This window comes from Stylophora pistillata, chromosome 4, assembly GCF_964205215.1.
Source record: "Stylophora pistillata chromosome 4, jaStyPist1.2, whole genome shotgun sequence".
NCBI classification, from domain to species: domain Eukaryota; kingdom Metazoa; phylum Cnidaria; class Anthozoa; order Scleractinia; family Pocilloporidae; genus Stylophora; species Stylophora pistillata.
In genome coordinates, this window is record NC_142522.1 from 10,428,270 (window position 1) to 10,454,329 (window position 26,060).

General features: G+C 38.9%; 2 protein-coding genes, 1 long non-coding RNA gene, 2 other non-coding genes and 2 pseudogenes across 8 annotated transcripts; 2 read left to right on the forward strand and 5 right to left on the reverse strand.

Moving 5' to 3' along the window:
* Window positions 1–9,448: 9,448 nt before the first annotated feature.
* On the forward strand, window positions 9,449–14,760 carry LOC111345884 (uncharacterized). The gene is made up of 7 exons (XM_088757054.1): window positions 9,449–9,596; window positions 9,716–9,871; window positions 9,995–10,054; window positions 10,515–11,337; window positions 11,767–11,847; window positions 12,217–12,300; window positions 12,980–14,760. Exons 3-7 carry the CDS (start codon window positions 10,037–10,039, stop codon window positions 13,312–13,314), a joined length of 1,341 nt encoding a protein of 446 aa, XP_088613180.1. The 5' UTR covers window positions 9,449–9,596; window positions 9,716–9,871; window positions 9,995–10,036; the 3' UTR covers window positions 13,315–14,760.
* LOC111345885 (uncharacterized) lies at window positions 14,507–21,510 on the reverse strand. Of its 4 annotated transcripts, none has more exons than XR_016000036.1 (9): window positions 21,381–21,510; window positions 20,697–20,724; window positions 19,644–19,692; window positions 19,265–19,362; window positions 16,678–16,736; window positions 16,333–16,377; window positions 15,970–16,030; window positions 15,388–15,467; window positions 14,507–15,059 (listed from the first exon to the last, which is right to left on the reverse strand). It is a non-coding gene; the product is annotated as an uncharacterized LOC111345885 (long non-coding RNA). The 4 variants fall into 4 exon arrangements; XR_016000037.1 differs by having other exon boundaries at window positions 19,265–19,357; window positions 20,691–20,724; window positions 21,381–21,507; XR_016000035.1 differs by having other exon boundaries at window positions 20,691–20,724; window positions 21,381–21,506.
* On the reverse strand, window positions 15,703–15,775 carry LOC148732440 (small nucleolar RNA SNORD24; annotated as a pseudogene).
* On the reverse strand, window positions 16,440–16,513 carry LOC148732441 (small nucleolar RNA snR60/Z15/Z230/Z193/J17). Its single transcript, XR_016000889.1, has one exon. It is a non-coding gene; the product is annotated as a small nucleolar RNA snR60/Z15/Z230/Z193/J17 (small nucleolar RNA).
* Window positions 18,016–18,093, reverse strand: LOC148732442 (small nucleolar RNA snR60/Z15/Z230/Z193/J17; annotated as a pseudogene).
* LOC148732443 (small nucleolar RNA SNORD24) lies at window positions 19,454–19,532 on the reverse strand. The gene has a single exon (XR_016000897.1). It is a non-coding gene; the product is annotated as a small nucleolar RNA SNORD24 (small nucleolar RNA).
* A 391-nt stretch (window positions 21,511–21,901) lies between the features above and the next one.
* LOC111345883 (endoplasmic reticulum chaperone BiP) lies at window positions 21,902–26,013 on the forward strand. The gene is made up of 5 exons (XM_022953176.2): window positions 21,902–22,181; window positions 22,430–22,766; window positions 23,660–23,957; window positions 24,192–24,427; window positions 24,635–26,013. The coding sequence occupies exons 1-5, from the start codon at window positions 22,036–22,038 to the stop codon at window positions 25,625–25,627; spliced, it is 2,010 nt and encodes a 669-aa protein (XP_022808911.1). The 5' UTR covers window positions 21,902–22,035; the 3' UTR covers window positions 25,628–26,013.
* Window positions 26,014–26,060: the final 47 nt, after the last annotated feature.

The window sequence follows — 26,060 nt, forward strand, 5'->3', positions numbered from 1 at the left end:
TTTATTTGAAATATAAAGGAATGCAGGGGAGAATATTGAAGAGTCTTATTATCGTAAACTTATATCATGAAATGTCTGAGTTGAAGCTCAAAATAAATGTAAACCTACCTCACTTGCTGTGTATTGTCGTTTCTGTGGCTCTAAATGGCGAATTTCAGCGATTTGGTGGGTTTTGCGTCGACTGTTACTATACGTTATAAGAAGGAGATAAGGGTGGAAAGCTCATTTTCGACCGCCTTAGCGCGAAGCCAATTTTCACCCAGAAATAAGAATCGCCCGCCTTCCAAATCGAAAACCAGATAAACTGAAAGGTTGACGCTTCTTCTCGTCGCATTCAATCGAAGATCCATTCAAAATCCAAGCGCTAACCGCCAAAACATTTTCGAGAAATGCAGCTTTCGAAGCGATCAGCATCCGCGACCCCGATTACATGTGCCAAAGAGCAACCGTCACGCTGTTTGCCCCACTCTGATTGGATGATGCTAGACAATGCCCGATTACAAATGCCTTCATGTGGGAGGGGAGTCAGGGGCATATTCACGCCAGCGATTCATCTACTGACTAGCCTGGAGGGAAGTTTATGTCGCGTGACGGAAACCCGACACGACGGCTCACACCAGGCTAGTTGGTGAAATCGCTGAAATTCGCCATTTAGAGCCACAGAAACGACAATACACAGCAAGTGAGGTAGGTTTACATTTATTTTGAGCTTTAACTCAGACATGATATAAGTTTACGATACTAAGACTCTTCAAGATTCTCCCATACATTCCTTTATATTTCGAATGAACAACCAGACTCGTCGCTTGTCTGGGCTCCCTGTGTTCAAACTATCTCTGTTTTTCCTTTGCAAGATACAATACAGAGACGCGTACTCTTTATACGCGTCAAAATCGCTCAAATGGCTTACAGAAGCGTTTCGGCGACATAAAAAAAGAAAACCACTCAGAGAGTTTCGAACTTTATCGTCGCTTTTCAAAGGAAAACAGAAATAGATTTCGTTCGAAATTGAAATCCATACAGGGTCTTATTTCAACCTCTTACAGACCGCTTTAGTTACCGGTGATTACGGCATTTTGAGCTTGAAAATGTAAACTGGGGTCGAAAAGAATATAAGTTTCCGTATCTGTTGAGCCCAATTGTACTCGATTTTATAGAATTTCCAGATGATCGTTGCCATGGCTGAAAATTGTGAATGAGCAAACTGTCTTCTGAGTTGCGATTGACGGTGATTTACCATAGGTGTAGTGAACAGCGAATTTGCCGTGGTACGCCGTGATATGTACCTTTAATGCTCTTCATTGATCGCTATCATCTCCGAGAGACACCTTTTTCAGGGATCGAAGTGATCCAGAAGGCAGGCGTTATCGAACAAAAGAGGCAAAACAGAAAAAAAGAAAAAAAAATTCCAAAAAAACAAATTATAAAAACCATAAAAATGACTCACTGACTGACGAAACTCGTTTAAAACCAGTCAAGAAAAACAAATGAACTAAATCATCGTTTTAGTGTAGAGAGATACAGCTAATTCAACGTATTAGTCACTGCTTGGGTCTGCTGTGAGGGAATCTGAAACGGAACTTCAAGGATCATTTTTGTTGAGGTAAGGAATTAAGAAAATATGACCGGGATCGGGATTAGCCGGTAGAAACCGTCGGGATCTCGGGATTGAGGGAAAATTCCAGTCGGGATGGCGGGATTGAAGAACCCTATTGGGGACCCTCCTTGTTGTTCCTCGTCACGTCATACGATAACATTTATCCACCGGAAAGAAAATTAAGCACAATTCTTTCTAAGATTGCATGTTCCGAAGTCTTAAATGTTAGCTTTGATATAATTTTAAGAAAAGCAAATTAATCCAGCAACTGGAAACGGAAACTTTGATTTACCTTACCGCCCCCTCCCCCCATTTCTCCTTGACTAGCCTTAGTTCTCCACGTCCTGTGTTCCTCTCCAAGAAGAGCTCGGCTTTGAAGATTGTCGAACGTCTTTGTGGTAGGTTTTAGACACTAAATTCATTCCCTAGATAATATATGGCTTCTTGGAGTGCTATTCGTGTTAAGTGAAGTAGGTTTAGGTTACTAACGAGACAATGAAATTGCCCAGGTCGGTAAAACACTTTGGCCTATTAGGGACCCAGTTTGCGTCCAAACAACGAGGAAGCCAGCACAGTCAGACATAGAGTAGATCACAAGTTTTTTATAAGCAAGCGTAATGAAACGCTGAAATTTAAACTTAACTTGCTACAGCTTCTATTGCACTGTTTATTTACTATTAACATGATTCTTCTTGTGTTTGCAGTGATCTTGAAACTATTGAATGTTGTTAATATAATCCCCAAAATGAATTCGAAGTTGAAGGGATTGGTCAACAGTATTCAACGAGCCTGAGGCAAATAGTTATTTTAGTATATTTGCTCCGGTGCTTTTAAATTCTGTTTTTAGAGCTTGCCACATATTTTATTACAGTTGTGTTTACTACTCATCATATCAAGAAAAACAGGCAGTTATCACAGGTTTTTTCAATTTGATCAGCAAAAACTTTACAATTTACTTTAATTTGAAAAGTGTGCTGCCAAACTCAGTAGCATCTTTTCTGCTCTTTGCGATTGAATTTTTTCCTTTTTATCACTTTCTTAGAAATATCGACAAAATGCAGGGCAGCCATTTTAAATTTAGCACCCCTGCCATAAATCACCTCGTGCAGGGTGATTATAGGAAGATATGATGTGATCCTCTGCCAATCAGAGCACACCCCTCTATAAACACCTGAGCAATTATACTTAATATATACATCTCAATCTTGCAACTCTTGCAACTTTGGCATGATTTTTGCACCTGTAAGTTAAATAATTTCATCACTAGCCAGCTTACAGCGCACACTCGCTAGCTCTCATAGATGTAACAAAATCCTTTTACCATAATAGCCTTGTATCGACTGACACCCTTCTAAAAATACTTATGAAAAAAAAAATCCTGAACTAGTCAAAGAAGAGAGATGTCTTTTGTAAAGGATCACACTTTCTTGGAAGATGAGATTGTGTCAGAACTTTTTGGGATGTCTATTAACTATTGTTACCTGCATATAATGAACACAATGCGAATTAGTCTGCCTACAAAATGTATGACCTTACTCTGAAATTACGCAAGATCGAAGTTGACTTCATCTCTAAGTTCCTCTGCCTAGTGTTGGGAAGATGAAAAGCTAAAGATCCCTTCCTCCGTTATCGACGGGTGTCTTTAATTGTTTGATATAAGCAAACATTTTGATTCGCAAGATACAAGTATGACGATGTAGTTATGCTAAAATTAGCTTAGATCAACGCGTAACTTATCACGCACGTGATAACGGCCGTGGTATCTTCTAGATAGTGATATTACGTCATTTGCTCTTTTTTGCAACCTCCATAGGAATTAAATTCGCATAAATCACTTCTTAAACAGAGGTGAAACTATTCACAGTCATTTGAATAAGACTGTAATCTAGGTCTAAAGTCAATATTTTCCAGGTTCTCAATTTATCGTGAAAAGGTCAGTTTTATCGACGAAACTATCTGCTTTTGGGATTGCCATATTTTCAATATATAGACTAAGAAAAAGGCGCAAACATAGCAGTATACAATGGTAGGTTAGCGTGTGCTCGAGCCTTGAATTTTGCAATTGTTTAGTCGGCATATGGATAACTCTTAACTGGCAGACTTTCAGCAAAGCTTGGCTAAGCATGAGTGCTAATTTCTTCGCACAGGGTAACAAACGAAGCAAAAACAACCCTGGTGCCATGAAGACTATGAAGAGCACCATCAAAGTGAGTATTTCTAAATTTCTGTTCCATGCTTCTCATGGGCACTGACAGCTGTGACCCTTTTCGCAATTTTGTGACGAACTGATTCGGTTTATTCGATTCAGATTTCTCGACCATACTTTTGGAGCCCAGTATCTGTTGCACTTGTGTAATACTGCTTATCTATATTTGTTAGCAGTCAAAGATCAGTGTTCAAAATGATTGTTTAATACCACCACATGTCTGTCAACGCGACTTTGATAACAATGCGTCCAAATGAATGTTGGGATTGGCCGACTTTGTGCCAGGTCCCTCAAGGGTCAGGTTTCGCACGGTCTGCTGTTGTTGTTTGAGATGCTAGAACCGAGCCAAAAAAGTTTCGCAAATTCTTTCAAAATTGTATTTTTACGAACCTTCTTCTTTCTATTCTTTTCTTTTCTAGGTACAAAATTTTAACGAAAACCTATCTATAATTCATGCCAAACGAAACTCAGTTACAATTTCGTGCAGAGGTCGATAATAAGCTGTTTAAATGTTTCCCTACACCTTCCAGTCCGTCCTAATTGAGGTAGACCGTTTAAAGCTCTAATGAGAACAAAACATACGGAAGCTAAGAACAATCAATTCGGACAATAGTGGAAATATAAGACTTAAAAGCGACGGAATTAGCTTAAAAGAAACCAAAAATGCGACTCTGGCTGGAAAATGAAAACAAAACTTGTTTCACAGCACAGAGCAACGTTGCTTGCAGGCCATGTAAATAATCTGCGGCCGAACAAGGTGAATGAAATGTGGTCGAGGAACATTAAAAAAAACCTTGAGATAAATTCTATTTCTTAGTCCTCGATAAATTGTTTTACTGAGTTAATGTGTGCAAACCTTGAAGCCATGATTCTGGGCAAGCAGGGAACGTTGCAAAAGGAAGGCGGGAAAAACTGATACGATTCTTCTCATTTGTGAAAAGAACGTATCAGCCTCTGATTGGTCATACGATATTTTTCATCAGTGAGGAAAATCGTTTGACCAGTGGGATTAATTGCTTTTCATCAAAGAGAGACGATTTTTATCAAGAGACTCGGTACCGAGTAAATCTCAGTACTTAAATATAGCTCTTTGGCATACAAAGCTTTGCTTTCATGTCCAAATTGAGCACTCTAACTAGGATGAGTCATTGCTCTGCAATTGCGCATGCTCGCTAGTGTACTCTAGTTTGAGCACTCTGGCATGGCTTAGACGATACCACAAAGGTTGGATCGTTTGGGGTGACCATATTGGTTCTCCTCCATCCTAGCATTAGCACTGCACTGATGAGGCCCAGGTCTCGCATGGTAAGTGTTGCTTCATACTCTTGTAGTTTGAAGTTGGTTCTGGTGTTTTTCGAGGTCTGAGTTGGATAAGTGAGTACCTGCCGGGAGGGAAAACTTGCGACTTTTTCCTCCCTGGCAGTGGTTGTTTTCTTTGGTTCCGTTTTGGTCGCCCATCCCTTTTTTGGGATTTCTCGGTCGATCCGAACTTGCTTTCCTTTTTGCTTTTTCTCTGTTTCGGTCACCCATCCCTCTGACTTGTCTTTGGGTTGGGTCCGAGTTTCAGCATGGTCGTGTCCTTTAATAGGACCATCGACGTTGACTGTCAGGGGCTCCCTGAGGAGGTACTTTTCTCGGAAGCGGTTGGTTTGTTGCTGGGTTTTTTTGACCGTGAGTCTGACCATCGGGTGGCTGCGGTGCAGGCATGTCCTGGCCGTGTTGCGAGAGTCACTTTTGCTGAGAACGGCGATGCTGCTAAGTTATTTTTTGAGGAGCTAGGTGTCATCAAGTTGGGCGATGTAGAGTGTAGGGTGGTTAAACCCCCTCCTCCTCCTCCCCAGCTTACTACTGTTGTAGTCTCTTGGTTTCCCTTTGAGGGATCAAACGACGCCATCAGCACAGCTTTGTCCGCATATGGTACGGTCAAATCTGTTCGCAATCAGGTTTGGCCCGGAAGGCCTTCAGTGTCCACCGGGTCACGCATTGTCCAAATGGTTATTAGGAATGTCATTTCACCGTTTATTTCTATCCGTGGCGTCCGCTGTAAAATTTGGTATAGGGGGCAACCCCTCCAGTGTACTACTTGTCATAAAGTTGGTCATAAGTCGGCGGAGTGTCCCCTTAGGGGCAAATGCTTCCGATGCCGTCAAGGTGGACATCTAGCTAGGAACTGTCAGGCGACCGTGGGTGCTCAACCTGCTGTAGACACATCAGTAGAGATGGACATACCCTCGTCTGTAGCTCAAGAAAATGATGTGACAGCTGAGACAATTGCTCCCGTCCCTAATGACGTTGTTGCTGAGTCTGAAGAGTGCGATAACCTTGAGGCCAGCGAGGACCGTTTTCCATCCTGCACATCGGTTGACCAAGTACCATCAGACAATGTCTCCCGTAAACGCGCTGCTCCCCAGTCTTCTCCGGTTTCAAAAGGAACTGTAAAGAAGCCTGCTACAACGGATACAACCCAGTCGATTTCCGTACCAGTCGCTAATAAGATAACCGTGCCACCCTCCGTTTCGTCAGTCATTTCTTCCAAGTCCAGAAGTGAAATTCTCGAATTGCTATCCACACCTCCTGGCCTTTCAGGTGATAGAGTAGACCTCCTACGGTTAACATCACACCTTCAAGTTCCTCCTGGTTCAATTGCCTTTGTTCTCAACCCGCAAAATGGTCCTCCTAGACATGTGCTAAAGTACACTCCGAAGAAATAGTTTAATATTAGTTTAAAAATTTAAAACCTAAAAATGAAAACTAAAAAGTAGTTTAAGTTATTTAAGTTATCGAGTGTGTGTGTTCAATTTTTGGTGTGAGTGTGTTAATTTTTGTTGAGGTGGGGTTCGATTCCCCAGCGAGTTTGGTGTCTGGTGACCCTCGTTTCTGGTGGACCCCAACCCTAAGGCATTGCACGCAAGCCATGGGGGGGATTAGTCCTGTTGGTCGGCGGGCATTGCACACGCCCTTCATCGGGGGCCCGGCCGTCCACCTTAAACATAAAAAAAAAAAAACTGCACTGATGAGGCCCAGAAGGCCGAAACAGTACTGTCTGCAGTTAGTTATATATATATATATAACTAACTTTGAAAGAAAATTTGCGCTGAGCGGGATTTGAACCCAGATCCCTCCCGTTACTAATCAGGTGTGATGACCACTACACTATCAGGACAACCATGCTGGCAACACGGCAATCGAAGGTGTGATTTTACGTGATCGGAGACGTGGTCTCCCGGTAAATTTAACTTTCAAGGTGACAGGGTAGGGGAAGCCTATAACCCCTTATGAAACCCAACTATGGATCTATTAAAGATATACGACCGAGGTCAACTTAGCGGATGACAAAGGAGGATCCAATTACGGATACAGACTAATTTCAATTAAACAAATTCTGTACACGAGGGAAACCCTGACCCTGTACACCCCAAATAATCATACTTAAATAGAATAAATTTCGAATTTCGGTGGTCAGTTTGGCGAATGAACAATTAACAACGTGGACACCAATTAATGTGTTAAGAAGTATTTCATATATTTTCCCCTCACTGTCTGAGCTATTTGGATGATATATGTTTCTGTATCATTTGCCTGTTTCAATGATCACTACAAAGTGCATTTTTTTTTAATCGTTTAATTGCTTACAACATAATATCAAACTAGTTTACATGTAATTTGATTCCTTGTCCATGAAAATTTTACAATGTCAAAATGTGCTAGAAACTGTTCAATTTTGCAATAAAACCACACTTTGTATCAGTTTACCGGCTGATAAACCACGCGGGATGTAAGGAGAACACGAGAAAAGTTTGTAAACCACGAGGCGCATTCAAAATGCAGGTTAACTACTAACTAACTGATTGCTCCCACCTTTTAGGCCTTTATTTCGATGCGCAGTACGGGAAGATGTTTCAGTTTTCTATTGGTATACAGGCAAAAGGAACGATAGATTTTTGACCAATCAGAGCGCTCGTTGTGTCGAAGTAATGTCATGATTTAAAAGATAAGTGTTTTATTTTCATCTGCAATATATCATAATCTTACAATGTTATTCAGAACAGTGTTAAAGTTTTGAAAATTCTGAAGTATACATTAGTGCTATACGTAATGCTGTATCAGTCTTTCATTCCGCTGCACCATACTGAGCAAGAAGCTCATTATCATATTTTTTTATTCTGTGGTAACAACAAGCTCAAATTAAATCAAAACAAGACTAGAGTTGTTCTTTTCAGCCCAAGATATCGTCCAAGGTTCACTTTAGAGTCTCTTCGATTGGAAACATGACCGTTGTACCATCTCGGCACATAATCTTGGCGTCATTTTTTTACAGTTGTTTTAGCCTTGACATGCCTCGAGGTGCACATAAAATCAATCTGCAAGTCCTCTCATTATCTAATAAGAAATATCGCCAAAGTCAGATGGTAAATTGATCAAGAGAGTGCTAGAATTGTTGTTCATGCCTTTATTACTTCGAAATTAGATAACTGCAACTCACTGCTATGTGGTCTATCTACACATTTACTTTCAAGATTTCAATCCACTCAAGCATTTCGAAATGATACGTATTCCAGGAAATTTGATCGTATGACCCTCATACTAAAATAGCTCCACTGGCTTCCGGTCCGTTATCGTATGGTCTATAAAATTATTTTACTATTCTACAGAGTTCTCGATGGAGCAGTGCCTTGCCATATCAGTGACTTATTCGATAAGCTGAAATTTCTGAAAAATTTTGTTTCAAAATAGGTAGCCTGTTCTCAGGCGTTCAGTGATAAAAATGAATTGCGACAGTACACACTGGGCTATAGCAGCAGAGGAGTGAAAAGCGGGAGAGGTCTGGGTCGGCTCGTGTACCTGATCCGACTGAACAAAATCACTCCTCCGCCCCCTGCTATTTCGATCCCTTTTACCGACAGAACGCTTGGAAACAGGCTTCAGAATAGGTTATTAGCCCTGGATTATTCAAAACACTTTTTTATTTTAACATAAAACCGACCTAAAACCAGGGTCGATATTTGTTTGACGGAGTAGTTACTCGAAGTTGTCTTTGAAGGCATTACGTGCAATACTTATCATATATATGCTAACCACAAGGGGCAAAAAAAAAAAAAACTCCAGCAAGAATGTTAGGAAGCCGGAAAAAATGGAGTACTGATCCTAATGAGTTGCATAACCATCATACCCAGGTTTACCGTTATCATAACTATAACAGACGAGAAAAAAAAAAAAAAAAAACAACTAATAACAGCATCAACTCACTAATATTTGGTATTGTGAGCCTCTAGTGTCATAAAATGATCAAAACCGTTCGACATCATGCAAAAGAGGGCTGAAACAGCTGATAAACACGATATGTTTTTTCTGTTTTTTAAAACTACGACCTTTACACTCCGAAAGAAGAGACTGCGTAGGAGGTTGATTGTAACTCGCATGATTAAGGCATCTGAAATTTGCATATATAAAAAGGCTTCGTTGGGATGACGTTGCAACTTCGAGAAAAATATTAAAAAACCCGATCAAGGGAGTTAAAAAAAAACTAGAGTAAATGATCCTACATGCCATTTCCATCGAACGTTCCATTTCGTTCGTCGCCTTTGCACTGTTTTTGATTCGTCAGAGGTGTATGACGATGCATACGTGAAGGCACGTAGTAAAATATGAACCAGCTCAAAGGACGGGGAATCCCCACCTTCGGCAACCCAGTGACGCCATAAATGATTCCATCGTTACATCGTCGGTAATCTTAACTCCTAATAGAAATGCAAGGCTATTTCATTATAGGTGCCAGCACTATGAAGCTACGAGGTTAGTACTAAGTGAGCCCGCTTAAGAAGTTTCAAACGACATCTTACGCATCGCAGCGTAAGGGGGTTCCCCTAGTTCATGAATAATCAATTTAGAGCGAACTTTCTCTCCTTTTGTAGAAGTATAATTCCCTTCCGCCATTAAGACCGTTCATTAGGGCTTAACAAAAGCGTTCAAAGTACAACGGCTTTTCATCGACGGAAATTGATTATTTCAAGATCGAAAACTCCACAACTTTCAGCATCGCGATTACAAAACAGAAGCAGTACAAAACGGTAAGCGAACGTAATTGATTTACCCTTAATTTTTACACTTGCTTGACCTGCAGTTGTTTAACTATGTTCTGGAATAGTTTCAGTGAGTCTACATCAAGTTTGTACGTTTATTTCTTGTCACAGGCTAACAAACGACACAAACTCACTTATGATGACACGCACGGCATGAAAGGCGCCGTTAAGGTGAGTAACTTTATATTTAAATGTACTTATTACAATTGGGCAAATTGGGTAAATTGTGCATCATAATTTTCAGAATAATAAGGCATCTCGGGAAGCGAAAATTATACAGGCAGAAAACTGCTCTACGAGTAGAATTTTGAGCAGAATTCTCGAAAACCAGCGGCACGGACTAAGTTAATAGACAAGTTAATAGACTTGGAAATAATTTCCCTTTGCTGTGTTGTGGAGTTGTTAATTTGTCGATCGCCTCCGCCGTAAACATTGAAGAACTTGTTTGCTTGTTATGATTGTTAAATTTCATCTCCGTTTAAGGATATTGCACTTTAAATTATTTTTTGAATAAATACATAATATAGCTCTAATCAACTGTTAGAGCCTACTTAATCTCTTTGCCTGATCATGATTTGTGAGTACTCGATAACCGAATTAATTAATGCTTTTTTTTTGTCTCTCGGCTTAGCGGATTCTGTTATTAATACTGTGTTCAGGATTTGTGTCAGGGAGACCGGCACGATGTTCCCAGGTGCGAAATTTCTTACGATACTTTCCCGACGCTCCAGAAGCTCAAACGGAGTGCATAGCATGTCCCAAGTGTCCACTAGGAACAGGACTCACACCATTATGCGGTTCAATCATTTCAAACTACACCGCCATTAAATGTGAACCTTGCACGGAGAATGAGACTTTCTCTAACACACATAGCATTGAGAGTTGCAGATCGTGTCATGACTGTGGATTAAGGAACATAATCCAGCAGTGCACCCCTGATCAGAACCGCAAATGTGGCAACAAGTGCCCTGAACGACATTTCCTGGACGACAATGGTTTTTGCCAGGAATGTTATTTTTGCTGTCCCAATGTCCATGAATCTGCCAGACTGAAAAGATGTAAAGACATTGGAATGAGTAGGGAATGGCAGTGCCTGGAGACTCATCAGAATAGGCTCTGCAAGGAATTAAGGGAGACTGTAGAAAATGCTACAAAAACAGCAACTTATGACGTAACCACACCCACTCCTCTTCCTGATCCCCTTGCTTATGACTTAAACTTGAATCTAACTGGCAGAGCGTCAACGAAAGACACTAAGAAGCCTGTATTCAAATCTGAGGAGAAACATTTGACTGCAGCAACAACAAAGACAGTTGTAGAAAAGAGATCACCAAAAGAAGAAGGGGGAAAAGTATCGAATACATCGGTAACGTTGATAGCCATTGGGGCTACCACTTTGGCTTTACTTATGGGCGCAGTCATTTACTTCTGTTGCAAATGCTCACATCCTGACAGTAAGAAAGAGTTACATTTCTTCTCTCTTTAATAACCCAAGTATATATTTCAACATTTGATAAAGTTGGGTAATTTAATCAATTCTTAACATTTGTTGTTGAGTGGGTTTCACACAGATGTACACAAATTGCAAATTAAATTTGATCTGAAGGCCAACAACCAACTCTTTCCCTGGTAAATTAATAGCCTCTTGGGCACATTCATTAGTTTGCACCATAATTGACTTCTTCCAGTGGTTGTGCAAGTTTGTTTGTTATCGTTCTTTTTTCTTGGTAGGGAACCTTTTTGGCCAGGTCCAGGGTGGGTGCCTCTCATTAATGTTATTGAATTCATTTTTGGCTTCATGAAGGGTTTACTTTAATGACTAAAAGACAATTAATACTACCTTTCAGTGTAGCGTACAATAATACAGCAATGTTATGTTGCAGTTACAAATCCCAACGAGTGTATGCCCCTGAAAGACATGAAAGGTTCTGATGGTAGAGATGGCTCAACTGAAACTGTAGAAGGTAATCACAAATGACACAATCTTTGTTTTGTGTGTTCTACTGACAAGCTTTTTTGGAGAAAATTAACTAATTTCATCCAGACTTTTCTCCACGAGGGGAGAATTAACAATCAGATCTTGGGTGTCGAATTGTTAACTCTAACCTCCAAGATCTGACTGTTAATTCTCCCCTCTAGCGGCCACACATTTTCCCTTGGGTTTCACTCTAAGAGTTTGTTGTGAGATCAAGGTAACAACTTCAACCTGAATATTCTAATCACCAATTTGCTGAATATAAAATAGATGTTCTAGGAAGAAGTTGCATGTTAGTCACTTCTGGTAGTTAAAGAATTAAAGGATAACCAAGCAGTTTTTTTTTTTCCTTTCTCAGATGTGCTGGAAGCTGATGAGCAAAAGGAGTTTCTTACTGGTGAGCTTAGACAAGATCAGCCAAAGATTGATCTGATTCCATCAGGTGAGGTGTAAATCCTGCCTTTAAGTAAGCAAAGTTCAACACGTTTATTCTTATTGTTACACAACTCAGATCATGTGAAGAGTGTACATTAGTCATTCTGATGCTGCATTTTGAATTCCTCTCTTTTAAAAATGCACTCCCCTCCTCTTTGCTTAGTGTTTGATGTGATTAAATGCACAATTGTAGTTTCATGAACGGAGTGGTAAAATGGAGAAATTTCATCCCCTCAATTCATGTATCATTCCTACTCAATCAAGACTAAGTTTCCTTTGGCCAAACATTGTACTCTTGGATAAAGGCTGATAGTTTCGAAAGAAACTGTTTGGGGCTGCGTCGGTGGGAGTGACGAAATAATTTGGATATATCAACAAAGTTGAAATGGTAAATTGGCCACCGTAACGATTACAAAAGCTGACGTTTCGACCGTTAGCCCTTCGTCGGCGCTCCGACGAAGGGCTAACGCTCGAAACGTCAGCTTTTGTAATCGTTACGGTGGCTAATTTACCATTTCAACTTTGTTCATATATCCAAATTATATTGTACTCTTGGCATTCCTTAAGAATTCTTGTCAATTAGGGCATGCCTTTTTCCACTACTACAAAAAATGAACAATTCATGTCACAACTCTAGCTCAATTGCCAGTACTCTATTAACACTCAGTTTTCCATTGAACTCTTAGATTGTAAAGTCTCTGAAATGTCACAGCTACATAACCATGAAAACCAAATACTGTTGCATCATGTGCAAAAGAAGCTGGATCACTTGGAGAAACAGAGCAAAAAAAATTGGCACTCTGTTGGGCAAATCTTAAATGTTTCAGAAGAAGATTTGGACCTGATAGAAACTGACTACAAAGCAGGAAGAAGTCCTACAGAGAGTCTTATTGGTAAACTAAGCACCTCTTCTGCAGTGCCTTCAATGAGAGGCTTTGTAGAAGCTCTTGTTGCTTGTAACAGGTATGATGTGGCCAACAATATTTGCAACTGGCCATGGGATCTACGGACTGTACAATGAGGGAAAATTATGCAGCAAGCTTGGAACAGCAAATCATTAAGCAACTAGCTAGCCTGAAGCATTTAAATCTATCAACTGCCAGAAAAAAAAACATTGTACAGCGCATGCTCACTGGTTTATTCTAGTTTGGGCGCTCTGGCATGGCTTAGACGATACCACAAATGTTGGGTCGTTTGGGGTGACCCTGGCGGTTCTCCTCCATCCTAGCATCAGCACTGATGAGGCCCAGAAGGCCGAAGCAGTAATCTGCAGTTAATTTACTTTTTAACCTAGTCTATTGTAGCATGTGCAAGGGGAAACTACGAAGCAGGTCATACTAATGATTATGGCTTATGAAACAGTAATATGTAACTTCCGCGCAAAGACTTCTTGTCTCAGTATAGTGTAAGCCACAGAAAATTAAGTGATTAATTTTCATTCCTATGATATTATGCTTAAAGCCATAGTGAACAACATTTTACAACAAGCAAGGTTGCAGGCAAACTTTTAACATTATGAAATCTTCCCTGTGTTAAAAAGACAGTCAAAGAGTCACACTGACTTGCAAATGGAAATGTTACATTTCACAGAGCAAACATTGCCCTGCATGATATTATGCTGCTTTTTCTTATTTCTTTTAAAGGGACATGTTCAATATTGATATTCTCCTATTGGCATCTTTCGTATTGCAGTTTTATACTTTATACTAACAAAAGCCACAAGAGTAAAGGAGGGAGAAACAACCAAAAAAATAAAGATACAAAATGCTAAACAAAGCAAGAACAAAAAACAAAACAACTACAACAAAAGAACCTACCTGCAACGATGCTAAAAAAAAAAAAAAAACCGCAACAGAATATGGTATAGTAACATTGACGCTCAAAAATTAGTCAATCGTTATCAATCATCACAACAATGAGAGAGTTATGTTTCCGGTAAATCTTTATGGTAAAGAGTAATATTGGGGTGGATATTTAATATTTACTAGGTGGTGCTATTTAACAACCAGCCAAAAGCCAATAACACTTCCAATTTTGGACTTTTCAATAGCCAACCACATAGGCTTTGATTAAGAATCTTTGATCAGACTTTGACACTTACATGTAGATTATTTCCATAGCTTTGGTGTGTCAAGTGGCATGATCAAAATAATTTATTTTTCTGTTACAAATGGTAATGCTGTACCTGGTAATAAATTACTTTAGAAAGTAACTGAAAGTAACTTGGACAGAGATCTTTATTATACAAGTAGATGTATTTTTCTTGATGTAACATATTTCTCACTGTCTTAAGTGTAATTCATAGATCAATACAATGAACTATTTTTAAAATAGTTATTATAAGAACTGCATAATTTAGAATATTTTTGTATCTGTGCCATTCTGTCATGGTTAGTAGATCTTTATTCAGCTTGCAAGTCAAGTGGTAAATGTTGGTGCTAAGGAAAAATAAATTCAGGTTCTGGAATTAGTGTCTGCATGAGTTGTTCCACCAAAGACTTAAGTATGCAGGAAGCCCTTGCTTTCTTCTCCTTTTGATAACAGATGTAAAGGTTGGGACAATGGAAAATTAACACAGTTGTAATGTAGACAGGTCTGTACACTACTGTCAACAATACACAAGCAAGTAAACCATACAAAGACTTTTTGGAACATTTCATCACTACTGTGAATTACTCAGTATACTAGTAGAAATCACATCCAAAGTCTTCACTGCAAGACTTTCAAGTTGCACAGCTCTTGTGACCATGGTTTATTAGAAGATGTCTGGGAGAGAAGATAAAAAAGATTATGAGTACAGGGAGTAAGATTTTGGCAATGTTAACAGAGTTAGGAACTGTGATTTCCTTAGATGAAAGCCTCAGTATCAAAGAAGTCTTCAGAAGTAAACATCAGTGGATTATGACTGAATATACAAAGTCATCACTGGCTTTCAACTGTGTGTTTGAACAAGGGGTATAATCTTTCAGACTAATTTAAACATCATCATGATCCACAACCTTTTCCACACACTTTTGTTGTTTTCCAATGTAATCAGTCATGCACTTGTTGATAATAATGCAAAAATGATCATTGACTTAAATAGATTTCTCACCTTGTCATTCTGAAAAAGAGTATTGACCACCTTTTTCCATTATTTCCACAACCAAATCAAGTTAAAAAATCTTGATGAACCTTGAAAAATATGAAAATAATTTCAGAACTTTTTTTTGAACCATGTAAAGGCCACTTTACTGAAACAAGGCCATTTGTATCCCATGGATAAAATTAGGGAAGAGTATCAAAAGTAGGATCTACCAACAAATCCAAGAACTCTAATTTGTTCTTGTTGAAGCTTCCATCAGTAGGTTTATTTTCACCTGCATACCTTAAGCAGTGTAGCACATTTCTGAAAAAGTCTCTACAAAGTGGCCTCAGTAATTTTGGTGATATTTATCATCAGTTATGTTCAAGAGTAGCAAATAAATAATGCATCATTGGCCACATCTACGATTGGGAAACAAAATACTGCGATACACAATACATCATGCTAACACAAGTAACTCACAAAACCAGAAGAATCAATAGCCTCAATTTTTTTTTTCAAAAAAACCCAAACCTTTCAAAGATAATCTGGGTTAAAATCTTCATGCACACCAGTCATGAACAAGGAATCTGCAATGAAATTTACACTTACCACTACAGTGGCTCAACCTTTTATGTTCTGATCATGAAACTTCTCCCCCTAGTATTCCGACCTTCCATGAAAAAAGATAGCAAATCATGTTTAAAGAAAAAGAAAGAAAAATGAGTAGTTAAAAAAATAGGGTAAAATTGAAGCCACATCTTAAATAGGAGATGGTAAGTTTAAAAGATCAAAAGGTGTACCAAACAATTTTAAAATAGAAGAAATACCAGATACAGGAGGTGCATCAGGTAAAACCAGATTTTCTAATCAAGTCACTGGGTGACTTTATTATGTCCCTATTCTGGAGGTCATCACTTGCACCAAACTCGACAACAAAAAACATTGCCACCTAGTTCATCACACACTCCTCACCTCAGAAAAGCCTGCTTGTTTAAGTCTTGACAACGTACCTACATGCTAGACAAGTAACTTGTTGTTAGACACAGAAAGGAATTCTGACTTTTTCAGCTATACCTCTATGGTGGTTTCAGATAGGGGCGAAGTTTATCGTCATTATCAATCAGCTGAACTATGAACTCATCATGAACCACACCAAGTAATGCAACACCTTATAAACTTCACGGCTAGCTATAGCCTCTCAGAGGAACAAGTTAAGAGAAATTTTAAGATCACAAATGACTTAACCATTGTGCTGTAAGCATTATTTACAACAGTCTTAAATATCATTGAAATGCAATGTTCATGTTTTTTGCTCACCTCATTACTAACACAAATAGAAACCGTGATAAGCTGTGCACATTTATGTTCTCTGCTCCCTGAAACAAAAACAATTAGCTTCAATTAGAATGAGGCAAGCAATTGTTTGTCAGACACAATAAAGAAACTTGGAGTTTTTCAATAAGCTTAACTATGAACTCATCACAAACCACACTAAATAAGCCAACTGTGACGATATAGTGTTAGATCATTAGTGCTGTTTATTACATATTGTTAGGTATTTGGTTAGTGTCAGATAATTAGTAGCGGGGCTTCCACGCGCGCAAAGTGCATGTGGGGCAGAGCCCCATACCCTTGGAATATGGTCAACCTCTTCGTTTGGTTGTCACGTGACTGACCAAGCATACGTACGTACATGCCTTCAGAATGCATGGCTAGGGTAGGGGAGACTATCAAAACAAAGGGAGGGGTGTCTCAGGCGAGTCTTGGCAAATGCACATCTTTTAAGTTATCATTAATATTAAGAACTTGGGAGCTCCGCTTTTAGGCTTGGCTAACTCTAGATATTAGTATTTATTATTGTGCATGTGCATATGTCTGGGGCTTACATATATATGCATTCGCAAGTCCTAGTCCAACAGTTTTTGCATCTTGTAATTGGTCCACACGAAAAAAATTAAATGGAGTATTTTTTAATGTAAACTACACCAACTACTTGTAGACTTTCTTTCAATTAATGGGTATAGGCCAGCCTCTCACAGGAGCAAGTTAAGATGAGAAATAACTGAAGCACTTTGCTGCACACATATGGTCATATTAACAGGGGCTTGACCATTTAAACCCTTACATTGATATTCATAATATTCTACCAACTGCTCTCTACACATTTCCTATGTTGCTATCAGAAAGAATTTGTTTGACAATCAGGAGCTTCTACATTGGTGATCATTTCTCTTCTTCTCATGGCCTTTAAGTGATATTGTAAGGAGAAATTAGAAGCCAATCATTCTTAAAGGTCATTTTGATGTTATGTACAGGCTTCTGGATCAAATCACCTGCCTAAATAGAAACCACACAGCACTTTTGCAAGTTCCTCCAGTCAAAAACTCCCTAAAACAAAAGCAATTCAGGGCTGTAGTCTAGCAGTGCCCAGTGACCCCTGGTGCATTACTTTTGCTCTTGTGCAACTCAGGAATCGTTATTTTTTTCATAAGAAGCATATGCTGGACACCCTGGATTTTGCAGTTTCAGAGCACTGGGCTCCCTTCAACTTTTCTTAAAGCAGAGCCTTGCAATTATAGCTTTAATTACAAGAAGGATGTGCATAAACTGGGTTAAACATGCTAACTACCTGATTCTAAACCCTTGTTATCACTGATATGGTGTCAGATAGAGCTAATGTCAACCTCATTACAAAAATGTTCAGTTGAACTATGCAGTCATCACACACCAGTCACAGATCAGAGCAACCTTAAAGAGTACAGGGGGGAGTACTTCATCATCTAGTAGATCATATCCAAGCTTGAATAAGAAAAGTCAAGTGAACATATCTGTCTATTAATGGTCTACTCATTCTGATAATTGATGACAATTTTTTCAGTGCAAATTGAGAGCAAGAATCCAGAGAAGCTTTTCTCGCATGATGTGACCATGACAAAGACAGCACTGCATGTTACTGTAGTTATTTGACTATAAGCCAAGCGATTTTTTCACGAAATTTTACCAAAATCTCGAAAATTTGAGCCGGAGAAGGGTTCTTGGCTTATAGCTGAGTGTTTTTCGAAACACAATTTTTTCGAAACAGCAAATTCAAAGGAAACAGATATATTCGTCTATAAGCCAAGATATTGCATGCAGAAGTAAATAACAAAACAAGTTTAAGTTGGTCATTGACTTTAAATGTGTGGTTGCTTCCAAAGGAGCGGTTTGCAGTTTTCGGCGCGTAGTAAATACGGCTTATTGTTTGTCCTCAGTGTCGGCGTGGAATTTGTTGTCCATCTCCTCCTCATCCACTAGTTCTGCCGTTTATTCTGAGTAGGTTGGTTCATCTTCCATGCTGTCTAGAGTATCAGAGATTCTGCAGGTTTTGAACGAGTGCACAGAGCTTGCGAAAGTGTTTTAAAAATTTCGAAACTGACCAATCAGAATTGCTCATTCCCATGATTGGTAAACAAACTCGTCGATTGTCACATGTTAAGGTGTTGAAATTTGCGATCATGTAAAAAGAAAACTAATCTTGGCTTCTCTGCCCTGTAACCCAATCAAGTAGTCTCTCGTTCAACCACGGATATTTCTAAGTGTAACGGCCCATCGTTGTGCGTTTCGCTGACATCTTGAGCTATCCATTAAAGAGATTCTCTTGATCTTTCCTCTAGCGACTCACTGATGTCACTGATGACTGTACTCTCTGGTTATCTTGGGATGTGTTTTCGACGGCAATACTGCATTGAAACTCTTTTCTGTTTTGAAAATTTTGCGATCATTTCAGTTTGTTCGAGAATTCTCTGAATGTGGTCTCGGCTTATAGCCAATATTTTTCCGATTTTTTTCGTAAAGCTTTCGCCGACTATTGTGTCTCATGCGTTTAGGGTCTCGGCTTATAGTCAAATAAGTGTGATATATATACCTTGAGATCTTGTTCAACACATCCTGCACTTGTTTACAAACTGCACCACTGATCTTGGACATCGAAACATACTTAATAGAAGTGTGCAAACACCTGCCCTAAACAAAGACAAAATTAATTTATAATTCTCCATGAGTTGAGCAGTCTTAACAAAAGGTTATGTTAGCCATAGCACTTTCAGCATCATAGTGCCTCAGCGATCTTGGTGGAAAAAGTTGTCATCATGTCTCAATGATCAACTAGCAAATATTGAAAATCATCACCGGCACAAGAAACACTGTCAATACTGATGAATCACAAACACTTGAAAAACACGATAAAGGTAACTTTATCACAAACAAAAATAGTAATTTGAATCCAAGTCTTGAAAACCTCTTACCAATTCTTCTTTCTTGATTCAAGCAGACCATTACTCATTTGAACCTTCCCTGTAAAGTAAAGAAATAACCAATTCAACACAATTTTTTTCAATCACTTTTGTACACCATGACAAAAAATTCAACAAAATTATTATGCATCAGGCCTATCGATCACACATCACAAAGCTTTATATTGAGAAGCTTTCTGTGTAATAGGTTACTTCATCAAGTGCACATTACATGTACCATGGTGTTTTCACTACTGCACAGCATGAAAATCTTAAAGGAATTTCATAAAACAGATTAAGGACTAAAAATTATTTATTGCCTGGGGAGGGGTGTGTGCCGAGGATCTTTTTGAGAGGGATCACCTGGCTTTCAAGGGTGACCCAGGAGATCAGTTGTCAACAACAGAGAATAGAGGGGGGTACTTCTAAAAATTGATTGATATGAAAGAGCCTAGTTGGAGGGAGGGGTCAAGTAAATTCTATTGTGCTATTGAAACAACTATTGTGCTATTAAAACAAGATCCTCAACTATCCCCCACCCCCCTCACTCCAGGGAATAAATGACTAATCCCTTTGTGATTTTTTGTTCTGCTCCATCAAATTTTTCCCATTTGAGATAACTAAAATTTCTGCTTGGAACTCTTTTCTCCATTTTCTGTTCCAGCAAAAAAACATTTAAGGGAAGGGACCCTGACACATCCCAATTCATTGACTTGTCCAATTGTATATATAAGCCTGCTTTGTAGATGAGAAGCAAATAGATATATTTGGCTAATTGGAATGCAAGAAAGCAAATTGACATTGAATTCACATTGTATTTTTCTGTCTATTGGTGGAGGAAAATTGATTGTTAATCTCTGTAGTGTCTTACATTGCTGGATTTTTATACTACTGGAATTCATTTTTATGGATCAAGGACTATTTGCAAAGTCTGCAAAATTTTAAAAACTGAAACTCACAAAATTTACATGTTTCACCAGATCATAGTCTTGCAGCAGTAACATGACATGTACTGCACATATTCTTTATCATCTCTATTAACACAGCATTAAAACCCACCTTTACCTTTAGGGACATTTAAGGTTAAACTGACCTAGAGGGTTCAAAAGACAAAAATGACATTTCAACAAAGAAAAACTGCAATGGGGTTGTTTTTTGAAGGACAAATTAAGTGTACCTTCAGGTAAAATTGTCATGATTTTTCTTCACTGATTCACTAAGAGAGATTCCCATTTAACATGTTCATCACTGGTACACATACATGTGGTCAATTTAGTGCTCTCACTTTATCACGAGACCATTTCCATTTTAATCAGTTATTGCCAAAATTTCTCCGATGTGCATATCTGGTCATTGGTTCTCACTTAATAAGAATATCATGATTAGGGCGCACAATACTTTAGAAACTCCGAATGCGTAAACGAAAAGCTACAATAATCAATTGCAACTTTATACCCTGTATTTCAGATTATCTAACGTTAACACCACGTGCTTTAGAACTAATGCACTAGTACTCATCATGGAACAACTTACATTGAACCTTAAAATATAATTTACGTAAAAACCAACTGACAGTTCAAATTAAAATTCTAATTCATCGTAGGCAACTTTGGCATCAAGCAACCTATAACGCGTACGACTGGAGAAACATGGTGGAGCTGGAGCGCCATCTTGCATTGGAAACTACCTTGAGACTTTAATCTGACGTAACGACGCTTAACAAGAATTTCATCCCTTTTTTATAGATACCTGAGGTCTGAAAGATCTGTGGGCAAGCTTCACGCACAAAAATTCGACATTTCAAAGCAGCGCAGTTTCCTTAGTAGTCATAGTCCCACACGTCGCACAGTTCAACGTGAGCTTCTGGATGCCAAACCTCACTTTCAAACTATTTATAATTCTCCCGATTAACAACGACTTTAACCGAAAAAAGCCGAAGGCTTATCGTAAAAATAATATCACAAATATTATTTCCGCCTCTTCCTCGAACAAAAATTCAATCAAATTTGCCCTGAAAAATTTCAGTTTATTCAAAAATTATGTATATTTCGTTTGAAGCGAGACAAAATTAAGCCATCTGATGAACATTCAATTCCTCTTTTGGTTTGAACGTGACTTGTAAGTCATTTTGGGTGTTCAGGGAAACCGGAAGTAAAGCTGTGGCGAACTCTTGCTTTGACACGACAACCGAACTTCATCCGAGCAAAATGACGAAACTCTCTAGCGTGGACCAATCAGAATAGGCCACCGAGAAGCAGCTTGGCCAATCAGCGAGGGCCACGCGTGGTGGCGAGCGAAATATCAACCGGCTCGTGTACCTCCTTGTCAAGAATTTTGTGTAGTTATCTTAGGGTAAAACCTGTGAGAAGTCTATCGGAGAAAAAAATTCATCTAGATTTCGAAAATGAGATCAGTTTGCACATTTTGTGCGTTAGCCTTTGTTGGTGGTTTACTTCTAGTAAATGCAGAAGAAGCAAAAAAGGAAGAAAAAGACGGCAAGAAGGATGTAGGAACTGTAATCGGTATCGATCTTGGAACGACATATTCTTGGTTAGTATAGTAACTAATGTGGGAATCTTGAAGTTAGCTTTTTTCTCATGTATCCGATTGCTTTCTCGTCGTCTTTTCCGAAGCGTTCAGTTTTGGCAAAGTCGCCCAAGGTTGCTTCTTCATTTGAACTTTTTGTTACGTGTCTTGAGAAGTTCACTGGGGACTCAGCTTAAATCGATCGTGTAGATTGAGTAATCTTGGATTTTCATTACACTGAATCCTAAATTACAACCTTTTAAATGTTGCAGTGTTGGTGTATTTAAAAATGGCAGAGTCGAGATCATCGCAAACGAACAGGGAAACCGAATAACCCCATCTTACGTGGCCTTCACTCAAGAGAACGAGCGACTCATTGGGGATGCAGCGAAAAATCAGCTGACTACAAATCCTGAAAATACTGTTTTTGACGCGAAACGATTGATCGGTAGAACATGGGATGATAAAGCTGTACAAAATGATATCAAATTCTTCCCATTCAAAGTTATCGAAAAGAACAAGAAGCCACACATTCAGATTTCGGTGAAGGGAGAACAAAAAACATTTGCAGCCGAAGAAATCAGTGCTATGGTTTTGACGAAAATGAAGGTAAGAAAGTAATTACTGGTGGTTTCAACAGAAATCTGTTATAAGAGTGATGTGGAACGATTTTGAAATTAAAACATAAGACCTTTGAAGGTGCTCAGTCTTTTATAAGGTTGCCGGTGCTGCAATCTCGGATAATGACTTCGCAGGTTCGGGGAAATATATTTATAAACATGAACTTTAATTATTCAATTAGGTTTTTAAATCGATGGTTATTTTATTACATGTATCTAGTATCCTGACCGCAACTTTCCTGGCAACTGAAAGTTAATGACCCCCTTACGCCCTAACATCCGTATTCATATTCTCCATGCCCTTCTCTCCACATTTCCTTCGATACATTAAAGGAGAATTTGTGTAACAATCAAGGTATCATAGGTTGACAATCGTTCTTTGTCTTCTCATGATCTCATTAAATGATTTAGCAGCACTTCTGTAAGGAGAGATTAGATACTGGTCACTCTTCAAAAGAGTTCAAAGGGTTTAACATATGAGTTTCCTGAAACATTCCACACAATTTCAACTAACTTTGTAAAGAGGTAAAGTAACACAAATCAGAGGTGATATGGAAGGCTGGACAAGGTTAACCATTGGATAAATGGCTTATATTAGATAAACTACAGCTAAAAAAAAAGTGTATAACTTTGTAGTAGTTAATGTTATGTCAATTGGATAGTCTTATCATATTTTTTTATCAACAACTGACGTACCAGCCACATCTTTCTTTTTAAAGGATTTAGACTTCAGACAGTGTTTTAACAACCGGGTTTCCCAAATTTGAAAAAAAAAAAAAAAATTTGGATTGTAAGATATGTTTGGTATCTCCCATGGCAATTAAAATAATCTTTATTTTGCCAGTATAAAACTGAATCATTTGTCTTTGATTGACCTTGTAGGAAATTGCTGAAGCCTACTTGTCAAAGAAGGTTACACACGCTGTGGTTACTGTCCCTGCCTATTTCAATGATGCTCAACGTCAGGCTACCAAGGATGCTGGAACCATTGCTGGCCTTAATGTAATGAGAATCATCAATGAGCCAACTGCTGCTGCCATTGCTTATGGTCTTGACAAAAAAGAGGGAGAAAAGAACATCTTGGTGTTTGATCTTGGAGGTGGAACCTTTGACGTGTCTCTACTGACCATTGATAATGGAGTTTTTGAGGTGGTAGCTACCAATGGTGACACTCATCTTGGTAAGTTGTTTTGGTGCGAAGATTCTAGTGGATCGTTAACTTTCCTCAGTGATATGCAATCAGGAAAAGTTCCTGAAAGTAGTCATCTTAAATTGTTCATAAGGCCAAGTAGCAGAAAACAACAATCTGTTAGTCACAAGTCTTGTATTTAGTTTTACTTCTCAAGTCATTGAATAAAATAGTTCAGTAGCACTCCTCCTCCCTAACTTTCATTCTGTTCCCTTCTCTTGGTAGGTGGTGAAGACTTTGATCAGAAAATCATGGAACATTTCATCAAACTTTATAAGAAGAAGAAGGGCAAGGATATTCGTAAGGATAACAGAGCTGTTCAGAAACTGCGTCGTGAAGTTGAGAAAGCTAAACGTGCCCTTAGCACACAGCACCAGGCCAGAATAGAAATTGAATCATTCTTTGATGGAGATGACTTCTCAGAGACTTTGACAAGAGCCAAATTTGAGCAGGAAAATAATGTAAGTGCAAAGACATTTTACTTACTTTCATTTTTGAAGGGCCCTTTCTTTTAACAGAAATAAATCCTTCATGAGATATGTGGGGAAGATTCTGGCATTTTGTAACTATTTTCTCACACTGTTAAGCACATATAATTGTTTTCTCTTTTAACAGATTACTCTAATCTTGTAATTGCCTCTAATAGCTATGTCACTTCATGTTTGCAGGAGGCCTTCAGATCCACACTTAAGCCAGTGAAGAAGGTTCTTGAGGATGCTGATCTGAAGATAAGTGAAATTCATGAAATTGTTCTTGTTGGTGGCTCAACCCGTATCCCAAAGATCCAGCAGCTTGTCAAGGACTTCTTTAATGGTAAAGAGCCAAGCCGTGGCATCAACCCTGATGAGGCCGTAGCCTATGGAGCAGCTGTTCAGGCTGGAGTATTGGGTGGAGAAGAAGATACTGGAGAGGTGGTGCTTCTTGACGTTAACCCCCTTACCCTGGGTATTGAGACTGTGGGTGGAGTAATGACCAAGCTTATCAGCAGGAACTCTGTCATTCCAACGAAGAAAGCTCAGGTATTCTCCACAGCTGCAGACAACCAGAACACAGTTACTATCCAGGTGTTTGAAGGTGAGAGACCTATGACCAAAGACAACCATCTTCTTGGCAAATTTGATCTGACTGGAATTCCTCCTGCTCCTCGTGGTGTGCCCCAGATCGAGGTCACCTTTGAAATTGATGTCAATGGTATCTTGCGGGTGTCAGCTGAGGACAAGGGTACTGGAAACAAGGAAAAGATCACTATCACCAATGACCAGAACAGGCTGTCCCCTGAAGATATTGAGCGTATGGTAAATGATGCAGAGAAGTTTGCTGACGACGACAAGAAAGTCAAGGAACGTGTTGAATCACGGAATGAGCTGGAGAGCTACACATACTCATTGAAGAACCAGATTGGCGATAAAGAGAAGCTTGGTGGAAAGCTCTCTGAAGAGGACAAAGAAACAGTTAACAAAGCTGTTGAGGACAAGATTTCCTGGCTCGATAAGAACAACGATGCTGATGCAGAAGAGTTCAAAAAGCAAAAGAAAGAGCTTGAAGACATTGTTCAACCTATTGTTAGTAAGTTGTACCAAGGACAAGGAGGCCCAGGTGGAGAGGGAGCCCCTCCACCTGAAGAGAAGCCTGAAGAGGAGCATGATAAAGATGAGCTTTAACTTAGCTTATGGCAGAAAAAGAGACCCAAACAATTTGTACCCTTTCAAGATCGGGGTACGCTCTTTTTTAGAATTATAAAAAGCACTTTGAAAATTGGTGAACATTCCTTGGTGTGGTTATGTTGTCAATCGCTTAGTCAATGGAAGGTGTGTTTTGCTAATGGACATGAAACTAAGAAACGAAAGTTTAATATAGTGTGTACAGCTCGTTACTGAATTGGTTGATTTTTCTCTCACTTTTTCATGTATTGTAAAACTCTTGATAGTTTGGATTCTTGGTGGACATCAGACTATGAACAATTCCTGCTATTTATCTTTCCACCCTCTCTACTTGGATTACAAGAGAGCTAGAAAAATTTTTTCATTAAAAAAAATAATTACGTGAACATGTCTTTCTTTTTTGTGTAAAATCAATTAATAACTGCAAGACATG

Excerpts from the sequence above, each read along its gene's own strand:
- LOC111345884 (XM_088757054.1), top strand. Across the intron at positions 11,848-12,216 it reads CTCAACTGAAACTGTAGAAG|ATGTGCTGGAAGCTGATGAG; the intron begins GTAATCACAAAT and ends TTCCTTTCTCAG. Across the intron at positions 12,301-12,979 it reads GATTGATCTGATTCCATCAG|ATTGTAAAGTCTCTGAAATG; the intron begins GTGAGGTGTAAA and ends TTGAACTCTTAG.
- LOC111345883 (XM_022953176.2), top strand. The coding sequence starts at position 22,036 with ATGAGATCAGTTTGCACATTTTGTGCGTTAGCCTTTGTTGGTGGTTTA. Across the intron at positions 22,182-22,429 it reads CTTGGAACGACATATTCTTG|TGTTGGTGTATTTAAAAATG; the intron begins GTTAGTATAGTA and ends TAAATGTTGCAG. Across the intron at positions 23,958-24,191 it reads CAATGGTGACACTCATCTTG|GTGGTGAAGACTTTGATCAG; the intron begins GTAAGTTGTTTT and ends TTCTCTTGGTAG.